This window comes from Eumetopias jubatus, unplaced genomic scaffold (genome assembly GCF_037043125.1).
Source record: "Eumetopias jubatus isolate StellerSeaLion01/CBP00866 unplaced genomic scaffold, mEumJub1_p1.0 scaffold_12, whole genome shotgun sequence".
NCBI lineage: Eukaryota > Metazoa > Chordata > Mammalia > Carnivora > Otariidae > Eumetopias > Eumetopias jubatus.
Window position 1 is genome coordinate 28,133,828 of NW_028274818.1, and position 23,559 is coordinate 28,157,386.

The 23,559-nt window shown below is 49.0% G+C and overlaps 1 protein-coding gene across 1 annotated transcript in view; it reads right to left on the reverse strand.

Moving 5' to 3' along the window:
• LGR6 (leucine rich repeat containing G protein-coupled receptor 6) overlaps positions 1 to 23,559 on the reverse strand; it is a 115,995-nt gene that overhangs the window by 54,797 nt on the left and 37,639 nt on the right. The window contains exon 4 of the mRNA XM_028120320.2: positions 22,592 to 22,663. Within this exon, the coding sequence (XP_027976121.2) occupies positions 22,592 to 22,663 (72 nt within the window). The remainder of the gene's footprint in view (positions 1 to 22,591; positions 22,664 to 23,559) is intronic.

The following is a 23,559-nucleotide window of genomic DNA, read 5'->3' on the forward strand; positions in this document are numbered from 1 at the left end:
AACGTGTTATTAGTGTTTAATGGGCACAGAGTTTCAGTTTTGCAAGATGAGAAGTCTGTGAATGGATGCTGGTGATGGTTACACAGTGCTGTGAATGTACTCCATGCCACTAAACTATATACTTAAATACGGTTAAGATGGCAAATTATATATGTATTTTGCCATATTCCTTTAAATGCATTTTTTTCAAAAGACAAAGAAAATTTTTAAAGCACTTTTTAAAAAAATTCTGAAGAAAAAAGTGGTAATAGCATCTAAAAGCCCAGAGAAAGATCAAATCTCTGAAAATAATTTATGACCAGAATGAGAAAAAAAAAAAAGTAGAAGCTTTTTTGGCATCCTCAATAAGGTACAGGAAATTATGACCTCTATGAAATAGGAGCAAAAATCCAAAGAAAAAAAAAGCTGAGACAGAAGAACAGCAGCATAAAATGGGAAAAAATAAAGGTAAATGTGAAAGACAAGTTGAAATGCAAAGGGAGCTTGGTGGGATGTGGGAATGTTGCAAGGGACGTAATGTTGAAAGAGCAAAATTCAGATTTGCTTTGTAGGTAATAAAAGTAGAACTGGCACCACAGAAAACTGATTCAGCAACGGGGAGATAAACATGAGACCCAATCTTTGAAGTCAGAATAAAATATGAAAGTTATGAAAATAAGGAGAGATAAATAGGAGAGAGAATTGAATTTGAGCTTAAGAACTATAGGTATTCCCGAGGATTAAAGCCAGAGTGAATGGAGCAGAAGACAAGATAGCTCTACCTGAGGGGAAGAAACAAAACACCTTGAGGCTGAAAAAATATATTGTTAAAAAGTGTTTATCGTGTTTCAGGTAAACTGAATGAAAAGAAATTCATAGCTAGTCACATTCTGGCAAAATTTTTAATTGTAAAGAAGAAATGAGGAACATTTCAAAGAATTTACTTCTCAAAAAAAGGTCTGGGACCAGACAATTTATCAGTGAGTTCTTCCAAACTTCTAAGTACAAAATAACTTCATGCTTTATAAACTGTTGCAGGAACAGAAAAAGCTAGAATGATACTCAATTCACTCTTTGAACTCAGTTTAGCCTAACAACAAAAGCTATCAATGAAAGCACAGAAAATAAGCTATAGATCATTCTCATTCATGAATATTTTATTATAACACTGGCAACAGATAATATAATAAGAATAATCTACCATCTACCACCATGAGGATAGGGAAATTCCAAGAATACTATAATAATTAAAATAATGAATTATATTACAGTATAATGGGTTCAGTATATATAACCTCCATATATACTGAAAAGTCACTCAGTAACATCCCCAAATCCTAATTTTAAAGACTTAAAATATTGAAATAGAGGAATGTTTTCTCAAAATGATAAGTACTACTTATGTTAAAGAGTATCAAGCATCATAGTCTATGGGAAAATCTTAGAGATTTTCCTATTAAAATCCAGAACAAAATAAATATGTTCATTGTGTTAATAATCATAATCATTCTTCTGAAAATTCTGATTCACTCATAAGACAGAAAACAGAAATAAGAGCTATACTTATTATTTGTAAATAACATTAGATAGCTCCAAATCCAAGAGAACCAGTGGTAAAACCCTTAAGATTAATAAAAGAATTCAATAAAGTGACCAAATACAAATGGAGGGGTATTACACAATATTTTCCTAAATTCCACCAACAAGCAGAGGAGATAATGCTGAAAACATCTCCTTTACATTACTAATAGCCTCTAAAATAAAGCTCATGAACAGGGGCACTGGGTGGTTCAGTCAGTTAAGCGTCTGACTTTGGCTCAGGTCATGATCCTGGGGTCCTGTGATCGAGCCCTGTGATCAATCCCCACCCCCCCATCAGGCTCCCTGCTCAGTGGAGAGTCTGCTTCTCCCTCTCCCTCTGACCCTCCCCCAACTCATGTGAGAGTTCACTCTCTCTCTCTTTCAAATAAATGAAATGTTTAAAAATAAAAAAAAAAGCTTGTGAACAAAAAAACACAATAAATATTGTGGAATAATTCTAGCAAGAAATACATGGGTCTTTAATAAAAAAAACACAAAAAGTTTACTGAGATGTATAAAAGATGTTTTGAATTAAGAGAAAAATAAGTCCTGTATGAGAATAAATTTTATAAATATGTAAATTGTCTACAATTCAACTTACAGATTTAATGTCTTTCCAACTAAGATCCCAATGGGATTTTTTTTGGCAGGGGTTGGGGGGTACCTTCGCAAAATAAAACTAAAGTTCATGTCATAAAATAAATAGATGAGAAAAATACAACCAAAAAATAGACTAGAACTTCCCCTATCAAACATGAAAATACCTAATAAGAAGCTATTAGAACTAATAAATGAGTATAGCAAGATTGCAGGTTATAAGATCAAGATATGAAAATCAATTATATTTCTACACACTTACAATGAACAATCCAAAAATGAAATTAAGATAATTCCACTTACAAAAGTATCAACAAGAATAAAATACTTAGGAATAAATTTAACAAAAAGTACCAGATCTATACTCTGAAAACCATAAAACATTGTTAAAAGAAATTAAAGAATATGTAAATAAATGGAAAGATATCTCATATTCATGGGTTGGAAGACTTCATATTGTTTAGATGGCACTACTCACCAAATTAATCTACAGATTCAACACAACCCCTATTAAACTCCCGATGTCCTTTTTTTTTTTTTTTTTTTGTAGGAAGTGACAAACTGAGGGGCACCTGGGTGGCTCAGTCGGTTAAGTGGCTGACTCTTGGTTTCAGCTTAGGTCATGATCTTGGGTTGTGAGATTGAGCCTCCATCAGGCTCCGTGCTAGGCAGAGGAGGCTGCTTGGAATTCTCTCCCTCCCTCTCCCTCTCCCTCTGCCTCTCCCCTCTCCCCCTCTCTAAAAGAAAGAAAAGAAAAGAAATTGATACTGTGATCCTAAAATTCATATGGAAATGCAAGTGAGCCAGAATATCCAAAACGACCTGGGAGAACTCACACTTCCCAGTTTCGAAATTTACTACAAAGCTACAGTAATCAAGACTGTAGAGCACTGGCATTAGGACAGACATACAGACCAACTGAATGAAACTGAGAGTCCAAAAATAAATTCATACTTTAATGGACAGTTAATATCAACAAGGGTGCTAAGACAGTTCAAGAGGAGAAAGAATAAGTCTTTTCAAAGGATAGTCTTTGGGGTGATGAAAATGTTGTGTTGGAACAACTGGCTTTCCACATGCAAAAGAATAAAGTTGGACCTTTACCTCACACCATATACAAAAATTAACTCAAAACAGATCAAAGATCTAAAACTCTATAAAACTCTTAGAAGAAAACATAGACATAAATCTTCCTGACTTTGGATTAGGCAATAGTTTCTTAAATATGACACCAAAAGAATAAGAAACAAAAGAAAAAACAGACAACTTTGACTTCGTCAAAATGAAAAGCTTTTGTTCTTCAAAGGACACTATCAAAAAAATGGAGGGGCGCCTGGGTAGCTCAGCCAGTCAAGCATCCGACTCTTGATTTCAGCTCAGGTCATGATCTCAGAGTTGTGAGATGGAGCCCCAAGTTGGGCTCCTCGCTCAGCAGGGAGTCTTCTTGAGATATCCTCTCTCCCTCTCCCTCTGCCCCTCCCAGCTCTCTTGCACTCTCTCTCTAAAATAAATAAGGTTAAAAAAAAAAAAGAAAATGGAAAGACAAGCCACAGAACAGGAGAAAATATTTTCAAATTATAGATCTGATAAGGGACTTGTATCTAGAATACATAAAGAACTGTTACAGCTCAACAATAAAAAAAAGACAACCCAATCAAAAATGGGCCAAGGATCTGAGTAGCCATTTCTCCAAACAAGATAAACAAATTGCCAATAGGCATGTGAAAAAATACTTAATCTCATTAGTCACTACGGAAATGTAAATCAAAACCACAATGAGATACCGCCTCACCCACGAGGATGACTATAATCGAAAAGACAGTAACAGGTGTTGACAAGGATGTAGAGAAATCAGAATCCTCATACCATGCTGGTGGGAATGTAAGATGGGTAGCCATTTCAGAAAATAGCTTGGCAGTTTTTCAAAAAGTTGTGCGTAGAATTACCACATGACCCAGAAAGTGCACTCCTAGTTAAATACTCAAGATAAATGAAAACATATGTCTACACAATGTTCATAGCTGCATTATCCATGATAACCAAACTGTGGAAAAAACCCAGTGTCCATCAGCTTGATGAACAGGTAAACAAAATGTGTTATAGCCATACAATGGAATATTCTTCAGCCGCAAAAAGAAATGAAGTATTGATTACATGCCTGGATATAGAGATGGATGAGTCCTGAAAACATCATGCTGAAAGAAGCCAGACACAAAAAGCAACCTATTGTATGATTCCATTTACATGAAATGTCCAGAACAGACAAATCCAGAGAGATAGAAAGTGGATTAGCACTTGTCAGGGGCTGGGGGGAGGGAAATAGGGAAAAACTGCTAGTGAGTCATGAAAATGCCTTGGAACTAGTGTGATAGATGCGCAAGTTTGCCAATACACTAAAACCCACCAAACTGCCCACTTTATAAGGGTGAGTTTTATGCTATGTGAACTATATCTCAATTTTCAAAACTACTTAAACCTAAAATAATTACACTGGTGCTCTAGTAGTACAATCTTGAAGAAAACAACAGAACAGATCCCAAATAACTTGTAAAGATTTAACGTATCATAAAAGAAGCATGTCTGTTTATAAGAACATGTGTGTTCATAAAGAAATACACAGAAATGCTAACAAGCATTGTGTCTGGGTGGTAGCCTTGTGGGTGATTTTTATTTTCTTCTTTTTATTTTTTGTATTTTCTAAATTTTCTACAATGAGTCAGAACAAAAATAAACATGTTTTTTTAAAAAACAAAGTGCGTCAATGTATAATTAAGTCCCAGGCTCCGGAGTGCTGAGATGAGGGAGGCCAGCAAGGGAGCTCTCCGCGGAGCCGGCACGGGGAAGGGCTCTGAGGAAGGAAAGATCGGAGAGCCAGCAATGGAAGGAGACTCACAGCTTCGTGTCACCTCTGTGTCTCACCTTTTCCCTGGATCTTCTACCCACGCCATCACCAGGCCCGGCAATGGAATCTCAAGGCCGCGCCCCCTCCTCTTGAGCCCAGGGTCATTGTTGTGGCCTAGGCCCTATCCTGCAGTGGCCTCCTAACTGGCCTCACTGGCCTCCCTTCTGCTAGGTCCACTGTGCCCTCTCAAAGGCATAGGTTCGTCTCCGTGAGAACCCTGCAGTGGCCTCCACCACCTCTGAGACAGTCCCTGGCTGGCCGTCGAAGGATCCAGCCCTTTCTACGTGTCTTCTCCCAGGCAGGCTGGCTGGTGGTGCTGCAAGCGAGGGGAGCTAGGCCCGTCCCATGCAGAGCTGCCGGTCCCTGAATCCAGCGTTACACCTCCCATGCCTCGGATCCGCTGCCTCCACACTTTGCTCAGGCTCCTCCCCTCCCAGCAAAAGCTATCCTTGGACCTCCACCTGTCCACCTTTTAGTCCACCTTCAAAACCCAACAGAAGTGTGGTCTCTTGCACGGAGCTCTGCTGATCGTCCCAACCACAGGGCATCCCACACACTGCGAGGCTCTCTTCTCATCTCAGAAGCTGGGTTGTCAGGCTGCTGGGACTACCAGCACTGTGACTCCGTGCGACCTGATGGCCACAATTAGAATCAGATGATGTGGGTTCTCTAAAGCCCTAAAAGCTTTGAGAAAGATAGTTATAGCTCTGTGCATACGTATTTAGAGGCCCTTTACGTTCAGCATCTCCCTCCTGCCCTCACTCTAGGTTCCATGTGGAGCTACACAGCTGTGCTACCAGCATAGGGATGGCTCCCCCTTTGATGTGAGAGGGAATCAAGGACTGTGTTCTTTATGTGTCCAACCTCCATGACAAGACTGACCCAGAAAAGCTCTCGGTAACTTCTCATTTTATGAAAGACCCCAGCTTAGCTGGACCACGTGGAAATGACCATGACCTTGGGTTTGAAATTCCTGAGACGGATGTGGAAAAGTTCAGGTGTCCACAGGAAATGGTAGATTACACTGCAGATAAGAAAACTATCTATGCATAATGCATCAGACCCCCCCCCTTTTTATTTACTGAGAGAAGCCTCAGACAATACTGCTGAGAATCTGGAAGTGAGAATGCATTTTGGCATCATTGCTTTCTTGGACAGCATCATTCTGTTGGATTTGTATTTATATTATCTAAATATTTGCCCTTTAAAAATAAATATATAAAACCAAAAAAGAAAAAAAAAAGAAACTAGGTCGTCAAACTTCTCACATCTGCAGAGTAGTAGGAGTTAGGTGTTAGATACAGATTTGAAATCTCAGCTCTGATGCTTGGTGCCACAGAGAACTTGGCGCAGCACCTGACACTGCAGGAGCCCAGCATGTGTTAGCTGCCCCCTTTCCACTGCACTCTGACCAGCCATATTCTAACATATACTGTTTATGAATATGCCCTGTACATCCTGACTGTAAACTCACTGAAGGCCGGTGGTCCGGTGAACGTGCTCACCGTGGATCTGCATGATGAAAGGGATATGGGATGGGTGAGACACACTCACTCACTGCAGCGTGACTGACCCCCTGAAAGGACCACTCCTGGGGCAGGGGTTGGGGGAGAACCTATCCCTCTCTGGGTAATCTAGTTTTGCAGCAGAGCCTGGCAGGGGGTGGAAGACCACAGTACTGGCCTCCAGAGTCTGTCTTGCTCAGCTCCTCCCAGCCAGGGTTTCTCTGAGCCACCCAAATCATCCTCCTCAGGTCCCCTCACTAGTGCAAAATGATGACACTGTGGGAAACAATTCTGGAGTTTAGTCTAATAATAGGACCACCATTTATTGTGCACTAGGATATACCTGGTGTAGATTCTATACACTATCTATGCATTACCCCATGAATCTTCCTAACAATTGCTTTATCATCCCCAGTTTACAGATTATGAAACCAAGGCTCAGAACAATTTGCCCATGATCCTTAATCTAGAAAATGGCAGAGCTGGATTCCAAAGAAAAGCAGCAGCTATTTCCAGAGAAAGACCCTAAAATCATAACCCACCCTTTGAGCTGAAAGGAGACAGATTCTCTGGGCCACCACAATCTAGAGCCCCAGACTGAGCCAAGACTCAAAGAATGCTAGACCTGTACCAAGGTGTTCCCAGGCTGGATATGTGAGGGTTTTGATTGAGGGGTCGGGTGAGAGAGCCCATGCATGTGCCTGGCACAGCACCAAGCACCCTGCAAATGCTCCCAAGACTTAATTTCCTTCTGCCTTCTGACTTCCCAGACTCAGAGCAGCTTGGGCCCAGTCAGATTCAGAACACTTGTCAGGTCATAACTAAGGAGAGAGATGAACCAAGAAGGGTAGCCACCTGCCCTGGGCTAGGCATGGAGCCCTTTCTCACAACTTTCCAGACTCGCAAGGTGACCATTGAGTGTCCCAACACCCCAGCCCCCGCCCCAGTTCTGAAACAAGATCTCTAGATGGTACCTAAAGAGTAGGTATTATTTATTGTCTGTACCCATACCCTGTCCCTCTCCACCAATTTGAATTCTGATCAGCTTCTCCTCCAGGCCCTGCAAAGACAAGAGAGTTCTGCTTGAATCTTTCCTTCTCTGCTCTGCTAGGGCCTCCCCTCCTGCCTTCCTGGTTATGAAGACTGAGGATCCCTGCTTCTGGTACCTAGTGTTCCCCATGTGCCCATCAGACTCAGAGTCAGACGGAATCAGTCTAGGAGGACTTCCTGGAGAAGAATGTTGCATTGATATAGGAAGTAGAGAGACAAGGCTTGACAGAAAGGGAAGAGGAAAAGTGTCCTAGGCTGAGAAAGGGCTTAAGCCAAAACTTGGGAGGTAGAAGAGGACAGGTTTGGGGAGGTAGGGGTTAGTGACTTTGCTGGAGCAGGTGGAAAGCAGGGACACCAACATGAAAGCAGACAGAACTCAAATGAAGATCTGCCCCAGCTAGTCCTTGGGGGGCTGTGGGTTGTTCCTGATCAGAGAAGCAAGGTTACTTATGTGGTGCCCTCTGATGACTGGGAGGAGCCTTGGGCCCCGCCCTTCACCCCGCCCCCTCTGATCCATTCTGCCTCAACAAACAACAGAACTAAGAACCCAGGAACTACTTAGTTCCTTCCACCCTCCCCACCACCTCCCCTACCCCACACACCAGACTATGCTCTCCCATTCAGTCCCTTTCCTTCTCCCTGCCCCCACCTCCTTTCTCCTCCAGGTGGGCCCCTCCCCTGCACTCCAGATGTTCCAAGGGGGTTTTTACTATAAGGCCCTTCAAGCCCCAGGTTAGCAGATGTGCAGCTAAGAGGCGGGTTAATGGGGGCCAGGGGAGCCCGCTGGGGCTGAGGCTGGGGGCCGAGGCAGCTGCATTGGCCCAGAAGGCCTGGTGGCTCCCCGAGGAGGCCTAGCAGCCTCCTTCCTGTAGCTGACAGAGCAGGAAGGAAAGGGGAATGGGCTGGGGGGCTGTCCCAGCTGGGGAACAGAGCCTCCCAACTCCCTGGCTGTGATGAATCTGGGGTTTCCTCTTCATCCCCACCCCTACCCCCACGCCAAGCTGGAACTCTGGAAATTATGAGTGCCCCCCAGGTAGTCAGCCTGAGGAGGTGCTTCCCCAGCCCCTGCTGCTTTTACTAAGAGCTCCATGCCCCACTAGGGCCAAGGGCTGCCAGAACGGAGATCGACCCCAAGTAGCAGGTAGTTCTAAATAATGTTATTCTTGGCTCTGGAAGGTATGACATGGGTTTTAAAAAAATAAGTTTATTTCTCATTTCTGTTTTATTGAGGTTGATACACACACTGAAGTGCAGCCCCTGACAATACACCATCCGATGGGGGGGGGGGCACAGTCCCACTCACACCTTCTCTCTGTGAACTCACAGCACAGAGAGCCCCCGCCCCCCGGCACGGCCCAAGCTGCAGTGTTGTCGGTATCGGGCTGTAACCTGCGTTCCTCTCACTTTAAACCCCTTGGGTCACTTCCATGCCCTCACTCCTTTCTTAGCCCTGTCTGCTATTCTACCTCCCCTAAAAGTGACAGCGGAGGGCTGGAAGAGCCCTCGTCCCCAGATTTCCCGCCTTGCTCAGAGCTGCTCTGTCACTCTCAGGAAGCACCCACAGGCAGGGGGAGGCGGTGAGTGGAGGTGGAAAGCGTGGGCATCAGAATCAGACACACCGAAGCTTAAATCCCAGCCCTTGGTCACACAAATTGTGTTACTGAGCAAATTACTTCACCTCTCTGACCCTGTCTCCTCATTCATTCATTTGTACAACTCACCAGCAAAGACCGGGCACCTACTACGCGCCAGGCACTGTCCTAGGTGTGGGGAATCCTGAATAAAAAAAAAAGGATGCAGTCTCTACCCTCACGGAACTCAGAGTAGAGAAGGAAATGTCGACAATGAAACAGGAAGGGAATAGAATTGCAGGCTGCTCTGTGAGTGCATCGCAGGGGCACCTGGATGGATGGGGGGTCAGAAAAGGCCTCCCGCAGGAGGAGACATTTAAGCTAAGGCCTAATGGATGAGTGGGACTCGTGTCGGTGAGCAGAAGGAGAAATCGGAGCGCGTGTTCCAGGAACACGGGCTGTAGGCCCAGGAGAGCTGTGAGTCGCTCCCTCCGGCTCCAGCAAAGGCAGCCAGTGAACTAGGGGGAGGAAGGCAAGAGCCAGGTGGCACTTTGTAGCTGAGCCAAGGAGTGTGAGCTTCATCTTGCAGCAATCGGGAGCCCCTGGAGAATTTTAAGTAGAGGAATGCCATGATCAGGTTTGGGTTTTAAGACCCACATAACTGCAACATGGGGGACAGATTAAGGTAACTTTGGAATGGAAGCAGGGGACCATTCAGAGGCTACTGCAGAAAGCCAGGCAAGGGATGGTGGCGGGCAGATGATAGTGTGCAGGGGAGGAAAGGCAGGAGGATTTATTACCAAGCAGTCTGGATGTACAGTCACCGGGACTTGACCGATGAGATGTGGGAGTGGTGAGAGTCAAGGAGGACTGCGAAGTCCCTGGATAAGGGAACGAAATGCACGGTGGTGCCATTTCTTGGGACAAAGAATGCTGGCGAAGGACTATCCATGGGAGGGAAGATGATGAACATTTGGGGAAATGTTCTGTTTGAGGTACCTTTGGCTCATCCAAGTGGAGATTTCAGTGGGCAACTCACATGCCAGTCTAGGCTGGAGAGGCCGACCCGAGGCTATCAGTGTGGGGGTAACTGAGCCCACAGGCAGATAAGAAACTGCCTGGGGACAAAGTGAGAAGCGCAAAGAACAGAGGAACAAGGAAAGAGTCACCACCACCCCCCCCGAAATTCTGCCATTTATAGGGTGGGCACGTCACAGAGACGTCTGTGAAGAAATTGAGGAGTGGCCAGAGGGGTAGGGAAGGAGCAGGAGACCAAGTTTTGTGCACACAAGCCACGGGAAGAGAGGACTTAAGAGGAGAATGGTCAACACTAGCACATGCTGCTAGAAGATCACATGAGATAAGTTATGGAAAGAGCCTGTGGCACTCAGCAAAGGTCCAGTGACCTCGGCAAGAACCATTCTGATGGTCTGAGAGGCCCATGGAAGGTGGACTGCAGGTGACAAAGTGGAGGCAACTGGTGTGGACTGGAAGGCGGGGAGAAGAGAGAGAGCTGCAGCTGGAAGGGGCCTGCAGCAGAGTCCTGGTGGTACGGGAGGGCCGGCCGCTGACGGCACCTGGTGTGATGTCTGGCACATGGGAGATACTCCGGTCAAGTCCCTTCCCTCTTTCCCTCCCTTCCGTCTCCTGCCTTCTCGCCTTCTCTTCCCTCAGTCTTGTCCCATACTGTGGCCTTGACACTGAGGAGAGGCATGTGGCCAAGGTCACCTCTGCTGGATGGTCCTCTGTGGCCTCCAGCCCCACAAAGGTGCTGCCTTCCCCACTTGCAAGGTGATCAGGGCAGGACACCCTGAAAAAGCCCCCGGAGAAAGAGTCCATTTCTTCTAGGAGACATGGGGAGAGGGGAGAGAGCTGGGATGGCCAAGCTTGCCCTCCTTCCTCAGGGAAGAGATTGCTTCCAAGGGACAGAAGTGACCTCCACTCCAGGGCCTGCCAGGGCTCCCAAGGCTCAGCATCCTTTCAACGGCCACCACCCCAGAGCAGCATGCCCCTGCCAAGCACTGTGGGCCTTCTCTCCTCCCTCCCTAGCACCCAGGCCCCTCCAAGGTCCCGAAGGTCCTCCTGACCAGCTCGTTGTTGGAGTTGTTTTATTTTAGGGTGACAAGGGAAGGAATTGGCCCCAAGTCCAAAAGCAGGTGTTAGGACTAGTGAGAGAAGAGAAGCCACCTTGATGAGAGAGTCCCCAGGGGGTCATATTCCAGAAAAACTGCTCTTAGAGCTATCTGGTGGAAGAGGTCACAGAGGCTTATAAATAGATCGTCCCCTTTCAGAGCCAAAAAGCATCTGCTGGCCTGACCTGGGTCCCAGCTAGCTGCAGCCCCGCCACTGACTCCATGGGTGACCCTGGGAGAGTTGCTTCCCCTCTCTGCTGCCTGGCTTCCTCACCTGTGGAAGAGGCACTTGGACTGGGTAACCCCTGCAGCGCCTTCCAGCTGGGTATTCTAAGGTCCTGTGGTCTGGGGTGGGCAGCCTCCACCCACACAGCCTCTGTCGGTGGCCAGAGCAGGAGCCCAGCGTGTTCAAAGCCTTTTCCGGTTGGTGTGTGGATTTCCACACTCCAGCAAGCGGCTGGCAGCCACCCTGGCTCCAAAGGCTCAAAAACGGGTGGAAAATTACTCATAGACTCTCGGAAAAGACCACACTTTCCCAGCCCCTGACAGTCTTTTCTCACCGGGATGGCGGATGGCGGCAGGCCGGGGAGCGGGGAGCAGGAGAGCAGGTGGCCGGTGGCAGGGGTGCAGCCAGGGAAGGCTGGCTGCAGGCACACAGGCGCTCTCTCCACCTCTTCCTGGCTGTGATCTGAGCCTTCTCTTACCTCCACGCTGGACTACTCTAAGGCTTCCGAGGCACAGACTTTTGACTAGATGTTGTGAGCTCCCAGAAAATGTCGAGAGTGGATTGGAGTGAGATGGGGTCAAACCCCTTCCTGCTCCCAGGCCAGATGTGGGGAGTATGATTCCAGAGGACTTTCAGAAGAAAGTGCTCTAGGCTTTCCCCCACCCTGTGGTTTTAGGGAGCTGGGAAGTTCTTCCCAAAGTCTAACCATTGTGTCTCCACCTGCACCCTCCAAGAGATCATCTGGTACAGCTCACTGCCTCTAGGTGGGTCCACAACCAAACCAATCCAAACCTCTCATTACCACCCTACTTGTGCAAGTGATGGCAGGGGACAAAAGAAGGGGTTTTAAGGCTTGAGGACTTTGCATAGAAAGGCCTTAGGGCCTAGGGGATGAGGGCAGGGGTGAATGGACATGGACTGCTGGGAATGACTGTGGCCCCTCTTCACTGAGGTTGGGAGAGGGGCAGGGTGCGCCCAGAAGTTCCTGGACGAAAGAACAGTGCTTCTCAAATTGTAACGGCATACCAGTAAGCCTGGAAGGTAAAAGGGTGGGTCTTCTTAAAGAGGGGATTCAGAATCCCTGGAGCTTGAGAGTGGGCACAGCTAACATGCTCCCATGGCTCCACGACACCAGGGTTGCTGGCCTGTGAGCCACACCTGGAGTAGCCAGGGTCCAAACAATGGTTCCCAAACCTGGCTCTGCCTCAGGTACTACCTGGGAGGACTCTTTCTCACATCTGGCAGCCTGGGCCTCAGCCTTCAAGATTCCTAGTCAGGTGGACTGAGAAACGGCCTGGGCACCTGCACTTTGTAAGCTTCCCTAAGTGTTGTGAGGCAGACAACTGTGGGAACCAGACCTCTGGGGTCCCTCCCAGCTACAGACCTCATCTGCATAGTCTAGGATGGTGGTACAGGCACGCACAGGCTTGGAATTCAGGTGAACCATTTATCAATTCTATGATCAACTCCCCAAACCTTAGTTTTCTCTTCTGTAAAATGGAAATCATGGTACCTCCTATAGAGATTTGTCATAAGGAAAAAAGGTGATATCTGCTAAGCATTAGCCTTGGGCCGGGTACCATAGTAAGCATTCAACGAACACTAGCCACCAGTAGGATTCTTATCACACCCCTACTGGGCTTCACCTGGTTTTCATCATTTTGGCCAACTCCCATTTTGCTCTTATACACTAATTTTATATCATGTTCACCTGCACCAACTTTCTGTCTTGGAAGCTTAAAAGACCATAGTGTATGGGAGGGGCGGAGTGAAGATGGGTGTCTGGGTGTGTGTGATATTCCCACATCAAACCACGAGCTGCTGAAAGGCAGGCCCTTGTTTTATGATTGATCTCAGTAACTTTTCTGCCAGGCATTCCGGGCACTGACCAAAGCTTGAACAAACAAACCAATGGATGGAAGGATGGAAGGATGGAAGGACGGATGGATGGACACCAGTGGCTAGATCTCCTCTTTCCTCCGGACATACGCAGAACCCAGGCCAGGGCTCTGCCCTGATGTCAGCTGCTCAGAGAGGGCATTAATACAGGAGGAAGGAAACTTGCCTCTGTCTTCTCCCCATGGGGGAGGGGGTCACTCAGTTCTTGGCTCTACCTGGGGCCCATGTGCACCTAAACCACATCTGAGTCATCAGCTCCCACACCCCAACCCGGGGTGCTCCTGCCTCTCTCAGATCTCTCAGGCCTAAGCCTGGAAGAGCTCCATAGGACTCAGGGGGCAGGAAGGTAGGGAGACCCACAAGTCTGGACTGAGGTGCTCCTCATGGGGCTGAGGCATCATGCCGCTCCTGGGTGGCCCCACTTGGGCTGACTCTATCCCAGACCAGCATTTACAGCTGAAAAAAACCTCCACAGGATCCCAGGGCCCAGCCCACCACAGACACTCTCCTAGAATTTCCAGGAGCCAAATTACCCATGTTCGGAGCTTCATCATATGCAAGGGGCTGCCTGCGTGCCCGCCCACCCACCTACCTCAGAGCTGCCTCTGCTCCAGATGAATGTAGTAATCAACTCCCGGAACCTTGGGGAGATCCAAATACAGTAGCATATAATCATGGAGCCTGAAATAGCTGTGCCAGGGAGGCCATCTGCCACCTCGTGCATCCCTGGGGACCCCTCAGCTGGGCCCCACAGCCTGGCTGGGCCTCAGGGCCCTTTCTGGCAGGAAGGCAAGTTTGGGTGGCACTAACGAGATTCACTAGATCAACTGAAGGGCTCAGGGGCAGCTTGGGGGCTTCTCCATGGCAGACTGGGCATCTTCGGGATGGGACTTGGGTCAGAACTGCCCAGACCTCAAGGCCTTCTTCTCCCCCAGCCTGCCAGCCTTGGGCCTTACTCTGCCAGATGCCCATACAGCTGGCTCACGGGCTACTGCTCCCTGTAAGCCTCCTGTTCTCACTCTGACTCGACTCTCAGCTCTTTACCCCATGGGTTCTCCCAGAGGCTACAGGCTTGCTCGCCCTTCTCCACTATCCCTCTTACTGGCTGGTTGGAGAGGGGCTCCCTAAAAGATAAGTCCACCTCCTAACTCCCAGAACTTGTGAAGGAGACCTTATTTGACAAAAAGGTCTTTGTGAATGTAATTAGGTTAAGGCTCTCGAGGTGAGATCATCTGGATTGTCTGGGTGGGCCCTGAATCTACTGACAAGTGTCCTGATAGGAAACCACACAAAGTGAGACACAAAGAGAAGAGAAGGCCACGTGAGGATGGAAGGCAGAGATTGGATGATGAGACCACAGGGAATGGCCACCAAGAGAAGCTGCAAGAGGCCCTGCTGACACCTTGATTTCAGACTTCTGAGCTCCAGAACTATGAGAGAATGAATTACTGTTGTTTTAAGCCACCCAATTTGCTATGGCAGCCCAAGGAAACAAATAGATTTCTTTTCTCCAGGACTGATTCTTAGTCTTCAGTGTGCATGGAATCCCCTGGGGGGCTTCTTAAAACACAGACTGCCGGTCTCTTTGGTCCACAGATTTGGTTCAGTAGGTCCAGGGTGGGGCCTGAGGATTTGCATTTCTGACAGGTTCACAGGTAATGCTGATGCTGCTGGTCCAGGGACCACACTTTGAGAACCACTATTCTACAAGTTCTATTTGTGACTGTGTTGGCCCATTCTCTCCCCCAAAGGCACCTTCCTCGTCCCCCGCAGTGATGTCCTCCTCCTGCTCACGGTGCTCAGGAGAGCCAAGAAAATGCCTCCTTAAGGGAATTCCCCAGTCTCATGCATCACTGGCTCTTTCTCTTGAAATCACCCAGGCCTTCCCCTGGGGCCTTTCAAAGATTTGCTTCAGGGAGGCTGTGAGTGGTAAGGCAAGTCATGGTTGGGCTCTTCTGCCCCCACCGCAAGAAGACCCTACTTAGTTCCCCTCCTGGTTCCATCTCTAACTCACTGGGGAATCTTGAGCAGAGCACCTCCCCTCTGTATCTTCCCCCTCAGGTGAGTCTGTAAAATGGGCTATAAATGCTGGTGCAACTGCTTGCAAGGGTCAAATAGAAAAGCTATTCCAAGGGTTCCTGGGTTGCTCAGTAGGTGAGGCGTCCAACTCTTGATTTCGGCTCAGGTCATGATCTCAGGGTCATGGGATCAAGCCCCACATTGGGCTCCTTGCTCAGCAGGGAATCTGTTTAAGATTTTCTCTCTCTCTCCCTCTGCCTCTGTCCTTCCCCGCCACTTGTGTCCTCTGCCAAAAATAAATAAATAAATCTTAAAAAAAAAAGAAAGAAAAGCTGTTCCTCATGAAAAGTTTCTAGAAAGATCTTTTTTTTTAAAGATTGTATTTATTTATTCATGAGAGAGAGAGAGAGAGAGAGAGGCAGAGGGAGAAGCAGGCTCCCGATGAGCAGGGAGCCCGATGCGGGACTCGATCCCAGGACCCTGGGATCATGACCTGAGCCAAAGGCAGACGCTTAACCATCTGAGCCACCCAGGCGCCCTCTAGAAATATCTTAATGCTCTTCACAAGTAGATGGTTAGGGACAACCAGCCTTAGGCCCTCTCTCAAGGAGTCTTTGGGGCTTATGATCAAAGCCAGTGGTTTTTAGGGATCAATGCTCATGCCAAAGTGTCAGCAGCCCTAGCTCCCCAGGCAACCAATACTCTCTCCTAGTTATGGACTGAAGTGTGATGGATTTGGGAGGTGAGGCCTTGGGGAGGTGATTAGGATTAGCTGAGGTCACAAGGGTGGAGCCCATGTGAATGGGATTAGTGCCCTTGTGAGAGTGAGGACAGAGCCTGCTTCCTGTCTCTGCTCTTCCAGACATGAGGGTGCAACCAGAAGTCAGCAGTCAGCAACTCAGGAGAGGACCGTCATCCTCCTACTCAACCATGTTGGCAAGCTGATCTCGGACTTCCAGCTTCCAAAACTGTTAGAGATAACTTTTTGCTGGTTACGAGCCACGCAGTCTATGGTACTTGGTGAGAGCAGCCCAAACTGGCTCCATTCAACCCTAGAACTGCCAGAGTAAGGACAGCAGCCCAATTCAGGCTTCTCTGGCACCCCCCAGCAGAGTGCACTACCCAAAGCCAGCCCTGAGGGCAGGTGCTCTGGAAACACCTTGGTCCCCAGCACCCCAGTGATGACCCAGGCCTCAGGGCTTGTCATCAGCTCACTCAGCAGCCTCAGAACACCCTTGAGGGGCAACTCAGCACCACAGTTATGTGCATGGACTCTGGGCCAGGCTGCCTGAGTTTTGGACCATGGCTCTGCTACGTACTCACTGTAATAACTCTCATCAAGTCACATCACCCTCCTTGTGCCTCGGTGGTCTGCTCATCTATAAAATGGGGCACTGAAACTACTAGTAGAAAGCATCCCAGAGAAGTACTGCACGGAGTAAGAGAGGTAAGAAGGACGAACACCTCACACATGGAAAGTGCCATCTAAGGGCTGGTTATTATTAGTCTGGCTGTGGTCATCCATCTGGGGGAACAACTGTCCCTTGGAGGGGGGGTCAGACATATGGAATGAGGGGGACCTGCTCAGAAGCCCCTTGTTTTCATCTTTTCTGATCCTTGTCCTCATAGAACTGGCCTCTGGCACTGGCCAGAATGGTTTAGCCATTTTCTCCTGAAGAGGTTTGAGTCCTTCCTCCCCATCCCCCTCACAGAGTCCCAGGAGACTGGAAGGGTTCAAGGAGGTTGCTCTCCATTGCACAGAGATAGAAACTGAGACCCAGAGAGAGCAAGCACACAGCAATCATAAGCAACTGAGGAACAGGGCCAGTCACCCCATTAGGACGTTCTTCTATCTCTGGAGCATGACATCCTTTCTCTTGGGACACCTGTCTGCCAATCATCTCATTTAACCCTCCCACTTTAGAGATAGAGAACCTTGGGCTCAGAAAGGGGAGACTTGCCCATGGCCTCACTGCTAGTTAGTGACAGAGCCAAGACTTAAATCCAGATCTTTGGATCCTAAGGCACTGTGTCTTAGAAGAGGTGTTAAGAGATAGAGGTTAAGAACATGGTACTTTGGGGACACCTGGGTGGCTCAGTCGGTTAAGCATCAGATTCTTGATTCCAGCTCAGGTCATGATCTCAGGGTGATAAACTCGAGCCCCAATGGGCTCCATGCTGGCCATGGAGCCTGCTTAAGATTCTCTCTTCCCCCCTCTTTGCCCCCGCCCCCGCCGCCCTTTCCCCTTGCGCATGCACATTCTCTCTCTCTCTCAAAAAAAAAAAAAAGAGAGAGAGAGAGAACATGGTACTTTGGAATTAGAGCTAAAATAGAATGCCAGTTCAGTTACATCCTAGCTGTGGGATCTTGGTCAAGTTGCTTAACTTCTCTGGCCTTTAGTTGCCCCGTCTATAAACTCGGAGTAGCTTCTATCCCAAAATGGGATTTCAGGATTAAATGAGATGTGAATGTGCTTAGCATCTTGAAGTGTGGTAAGTGGGAGCCACTACTCCCTTCCCACATCACCCTGAGCCCAGCTGTCTTCCCATGCACACAGGTACACCCCCCCCACACACACACACACCCTTCTCCATCCCGGACTTCTCCAACTCTTCCCCCTCTGCAGCAGGCAGCCAATGTGTTTTAGATCGGCTGGCTTGCGCTGAGAGAGTTGTGGTGGTTCTAACTTGGGTTTCAGTTTGGAGTCTGGCACCACTCTTGATTAATTTCCCCTGCTCAGCACAATGTTGGCCGGTTTCATGTGGCTATCCTTTGCAATTATGCTTTTCTCCCCGTAGGGTGTCCAGGATTGGGCTGTTTTCCTGTTTTCTCCCCTTTATTCCTGCCACTGTGCTTTTCTGATTCTTCTCCAGGGACCAGCCAGCCTGCGCTTCCCGGGCCCCACCCCAGCCCCATCCTGAGGTCTTTCTGGGCTGTTTTTCTGCTTTTCCATGCACTCTCCCCCTGGCCCTGCCTCACCCCCACCCAGTTTCTATTTTCCCCCAGGCTCCACTAGCTTCCCGTGGTTTCTCTTGGCCTCGGCTCAAACCTGGAGTGACACATCTGGCATTGCATCCTCTCCCTCCCACATTGGTCGGAGAAGAAGCAAGTGTATCCAGGGAGGCTGTATTGTAGAGCTGGGTGCTACCCACCCAGGTGCCAAGCCAAACAGCCTATGTACCATGTCCGACTGGTCACCGAGGGCCCCATCCCCTAAACCTGACCCCACTCCTGATCAATCCAAACCTACTTTCTATTCCCCAGTGTCTGGTTCTAGCTGGTAGAAGGTGAACCACAGGAGACTGAAACTTTGCTGAGGTTCCAGGAATGTCCACAGGAGTCGGTGAAGGGACCTTGCCTTTTAGAGGCAAAGAACAGCCTTTCCTAGGGACCTGAGCCCCTGGGTGGGTCTGGCCTGCTCTGGAGAGGACATACCACCCCCAGGAGAGACATGGGCAGGGATGTGTCTCCTATATACTGCCTCCCTGACCCACTGGCTTCCTACAGGAAGGAGGGAATTTCTATTTATTGGTATTTGTCAGGAAGGAGGGAGGGCCACCCCGTGATAGCCACCAAAAGTGACTTCCCTTGCAGCCATGATGGAAAGGGCACAGCAACAACACTGGGGTATAGCCCTGCCTTCCCCACTCACTAGCTCTGACCTTGGAATAGTCCCTGAACTTACCTGAGCCTCTATTTCCTCATCTGCCAACAGAGAAGGCAATCATGAAGGGGTTTTTGTGAGAATGAAGTCAGATCACACACATAAAACATCTCACGTAGCGCTGACACACAGAGGGGTTCCCAAAATTGTCATTTGCTCCCACCGTCCCCTTTCAGCCTAGCAAACCTGGGCTGGTTTTACTGTCTCTGCCTGAGATGGAGGAATCTGAATTAGTAGGACAGAGCCTCATTTAGAGGTCCCCAGCTTCCAAAAGCTCAGGAAATAACACCAACCAAATAGAACATTTGAGTTGGATTATGCACTCCCCCTCTTCTCCCTAACACCCACACATACACACACACACATACACACACACACACAGATGTCCTACAGGTGGGGTGACCCCCTTTCCAGTTTGTCTGAGATGCTTGGTCACCCTACCCATAGGTACCTCAAACTCAAGAGGTCCAAAGGGACATCAGTGTCTCCCCTTTCCCTGTGCCCCTCCCCAGAGCACTCATCCTCTGGGGATCACTACTTACTTACATTCTTACTGTGATCTCACCATGTGCCAGGCTCTCCGCGACCAGCCTCTCTGTCCACCCAGACGTGGAAGCCAGAGACATGCCCAGCAACTTGACTCCTCTTCCCCTTCAACTCCCACCTCCAGTCCATACCATGACTACTAGAAATAACTGTAGTAGTAGCAACAAAAGGTACTGTGTTTTTATGTATATTAGCTCATTTCATTCTATCCTATTGAGGTACACAGACACCACCTCCCTTTTACCAATAAAGAAACGAAAGCAGAGAGGGTAACTAATCTGCTCACGGTCCTACAGGTAGTAAGTGAAGGAGCTGACCCAGGACATCCGATCCAGAGTCCTGATGACATGTCATCTTGATATTTCTAGAGTCCAGCAGTTTCTTTTATCTTATTATGCCTCCCTTTCTTCAGCTGCCATTAGGCTCCCTTGCTTCACCAGCCCCTTACTGGCTCCACATCTCCAGGCTGTCCTCCATAACTACTGCCCAAGTAATCTTTCAGTGATGCAAACTCAATCACACTGCTCTCCTGCTAAAAATTCTCCTGTGGCTCACCAGTGTTCAAATCCCTAGCAAGGTCCGTGCTTACTCTTTAGGCATTACCTCTTACTAATTCCAGATCTTTCTCCACCACTGGCCTTCCCACCAGTCCCCGAACACACACACAGTTCAGCCAGACTCACTTCATTGTAAAGTCTCTAGAATTTGCTGGGTTCCTCATCTGTGTGTCTTGGCATGTGCTGTTCCCTCGACCTGGAATGTCCTTCCCTGATTCTTCGCCCAACTGACGCTTGCTAATCCTTCAAGATGCAAGTCAGGTTTTGCCTCCCCAGCAAAGCCTCAAAAATATGTGTAAAATGAATAGATCAATGACTAGTTAAGTGAATAATAACATAATAGCATCACCACACATCCCAGTTGTGCGGAGTCTTCTTTTTACAAATCCCTCTTCTGTTTACTATATATTTGATCTTCCTGACAACCCTGTGAGATAGGCAAGGAAGATAATTACCCCCAAATTTAAGGTGGAAAAACTGAGGCACAGAGAGGGTTAGTGACACAATAGTTGGGATCAGAGCCAGGACTTGAAGCCAAGTTTTCTGCTTCATAGGACAGTGCGCTCCTCACACGATTGCAAGAGGCAAAATCTATTCATCTGCCTTAACACTGCGGGAGTGGGGGACTGGGCCTCTGTCCCCTGCCCTGACCCACCCAGACCATGGAGAGTAATAGGGCTGCAGGTGGAAGCCAGTTACCTAGTTTCCCCAGCCACAGGGGCTGCCCATTTTTCAGAAAGTGCAGAAGAAACTGCCTGATAGCCCCAAAGCATCATGCCTGGTCTGAAAAACAAGACCTTTGGAACCCCTAAGCAGACAAAAGATGTGATTCACAATTAAAACAAACAAAACTTAACCTTAAAATAAGTGTGAAACCCAGCAAAATTCTAATTTTTTTCCCCAATGAATACCTCTTTGACGCTTTGGATGAAATGTCAAATTCTGCACACACGCACCCCTCCATTTTTGGCTGCCCCTGCTTTGCTGGTGCCCTAAGCAAATGTTTAGTCTGTGCTGGGGGGTGGAGATCAAGCACAGGATTTGCTGGCCTTTGATCTTCTGATGTTGGCCTCTAGGGAAATGCTGGGTTACCTGCCCAGTTCAGCGGTAACCTGGATGGAGGGAGAAAAGGTGTCTGGGGCCAGAGGCCCAGCATTTGTTGGGACGGAGGGTGGGAAGGTGAGAGAGTGAGTGGAGGCAGGGGCGGGCCAAGAGGGCAGCTGGGGGGGCGCTGGGGTGCAGACACAGAAGCAGGAGGGTAGGAGACGGCCAGGGCAGGGGTAGGGGAGGAAAGTCCTGACCATGTGTGGGTGTGGCACAGATAGCTGGCCAGGGCCCCCACGGCTGGACCCCTCTATTTATGGTGCAGTGGGGCCTGAATATGGGTTATGAGAAGGAAAGCCACCTTGCTACCTCCTTCATCCTTCTACCTGAGGAGAATCTGGACAGTTTAGAATCAGACACAACCACTGGCTGGACAGGGACCACGGCAGAACCCACAGGCTGAGGATGCCCGGGGCCTTCGTCCTGACACAGTGCATGTTAATGTGCCTCAGTTTCCCCCATGGCTAAATGTTATGCCCATGCCTGTCTCTCAACTTTGATTTCTCCCAAAACATCTATTTACTCTCCCACCAGATGCAGATGTACTTGAAAATTCAGTTGGTTCAGACCTGTATTAGGCACCTGCTAGGACCCAGGCCCTTCGATGTGCACCGTGTGAATAAAACTCAGCACCTGGCCCAGAGGATCACAGCTGGCGAGCTCACATCACTAGATAACACCTGTTTCTGCTCCTGCCCTCAGACTCAGTCTTGCCTCCATGAAGCCCCTACTGGGTGAGAAAGGAACTGCAGGGCTCCTTGAAGAGATGGCTCTCTCCTGAGTGGCCAGTGAGTCCCTGAATGCAGTCCCACCCACAAGTAGGGGAAATGGGTGTCTGGGCCTAGCGCCGCCCCCCGCAAGCCCTGGGGGCTAGAGCAAGCTAGGTGGGGGAGATAGCCCGTTCCTGACACTTCTCTGGGGTGGCAGTCTCCAACCTCCCCCCCAGGCTCTGTGGCAGAACGCCAGGCACCCCAGGACCGCTGCCCCGGTGGCCCCACCTAGGGAGGTCCCATTCCCACAGTCCTCCGGTGGGGGCTCAGGGCCTTCCTTCCCGAATACACACGCAAGTGTACACATACACACACTGACGACAACAAAAAACCCCGAAAAAAACCAAAGCCTGGAGCAGCATGCTGTCTGGAACATGGAGTGAGAAAGGGGGGCCCGCAGAAAGGAGGGGAAGCCGAGGCAGGGGGCCTGGGGCTGTGAGTCAGGCCCCAGGAAGCTGGCTCCCCAGCCCAGCCCTCCAGTGACTCACAGAGACTGCAGGCTCGGCAGCTCCCACAGGGCCGCTGCGGGGATTCCTCCCAGCTGGTTGTTCTGCAGCATCCTGTAAGGGGAGGGAAGGGCTTGGAGAACCCACACAGCATGCACAGCTGGGGGGTTCCTCCCTCGACCCCTGACCCACACCAGACCCCTCCCTCTTGCCCCAGCTTCCGAGCCCCAGAGAGTCCCGATCCAGCGCCCTGCCCTGTTAGTGGGGGTTCAGAGGCTGCCGAGGAATTGTGGGCTGTGCCTGGGGCTGGAGAGGGCTCAGAAGGGCTTCTGGGATGAGGCAGGGCTGAAGAGGACCGTGGAGAAAAAGCAGAGAAGACATCTTGGGGAAGCGAGATGAGCTGGAAGTTAGAACACTTGCAATTCTGTCACAGTTTGGTCAGGAAGGACACTGGGAAATGTAAGTTTTTCTCCCCAGGCAACTGAAAGGCTGGAGGTGTCTTTGGGGAAGGGGAGATGTGGATGAGGGCAAGACCGCCCCTTGGGAGGCAGAGCCCCAGGCAAATATGTTTTTGTGGAATCCATGTCTATAGAAACAATCTGAGGCACCCCAGATCAGCATGTCAGCACTATTCTGATGGCCCCATCTCACACGGTCCCACAGAAGAAATAACATGCCAGCCAGCGGACACGATCCACTCGGTAGGCTGCTCTTCTGGAACTGGCTCGGCCACAGGACCCCAGGACCATCCCATAGGTGGAGCTCTTCTGCGCACCTGGGAAACCTGACCTGCAGGGCAGAGGGTCAGAGAGCACACAGAGAGGAGACAGGAGGCCTGGGCGGTCCCTCCGGGTGGCTCTGCTGACCCCAGGCATTACAGCTGGCCTTAAACATGTTTGAGAAAGGTACCCCAAGGCACAGAGACTCTTAAGACACGGGGCCCTGAGCAAGGATCCTGCTCACCTGGATCTGTGGGAGGGAGGGAGTGAAGAAAGGATAGGAAAGCCCCT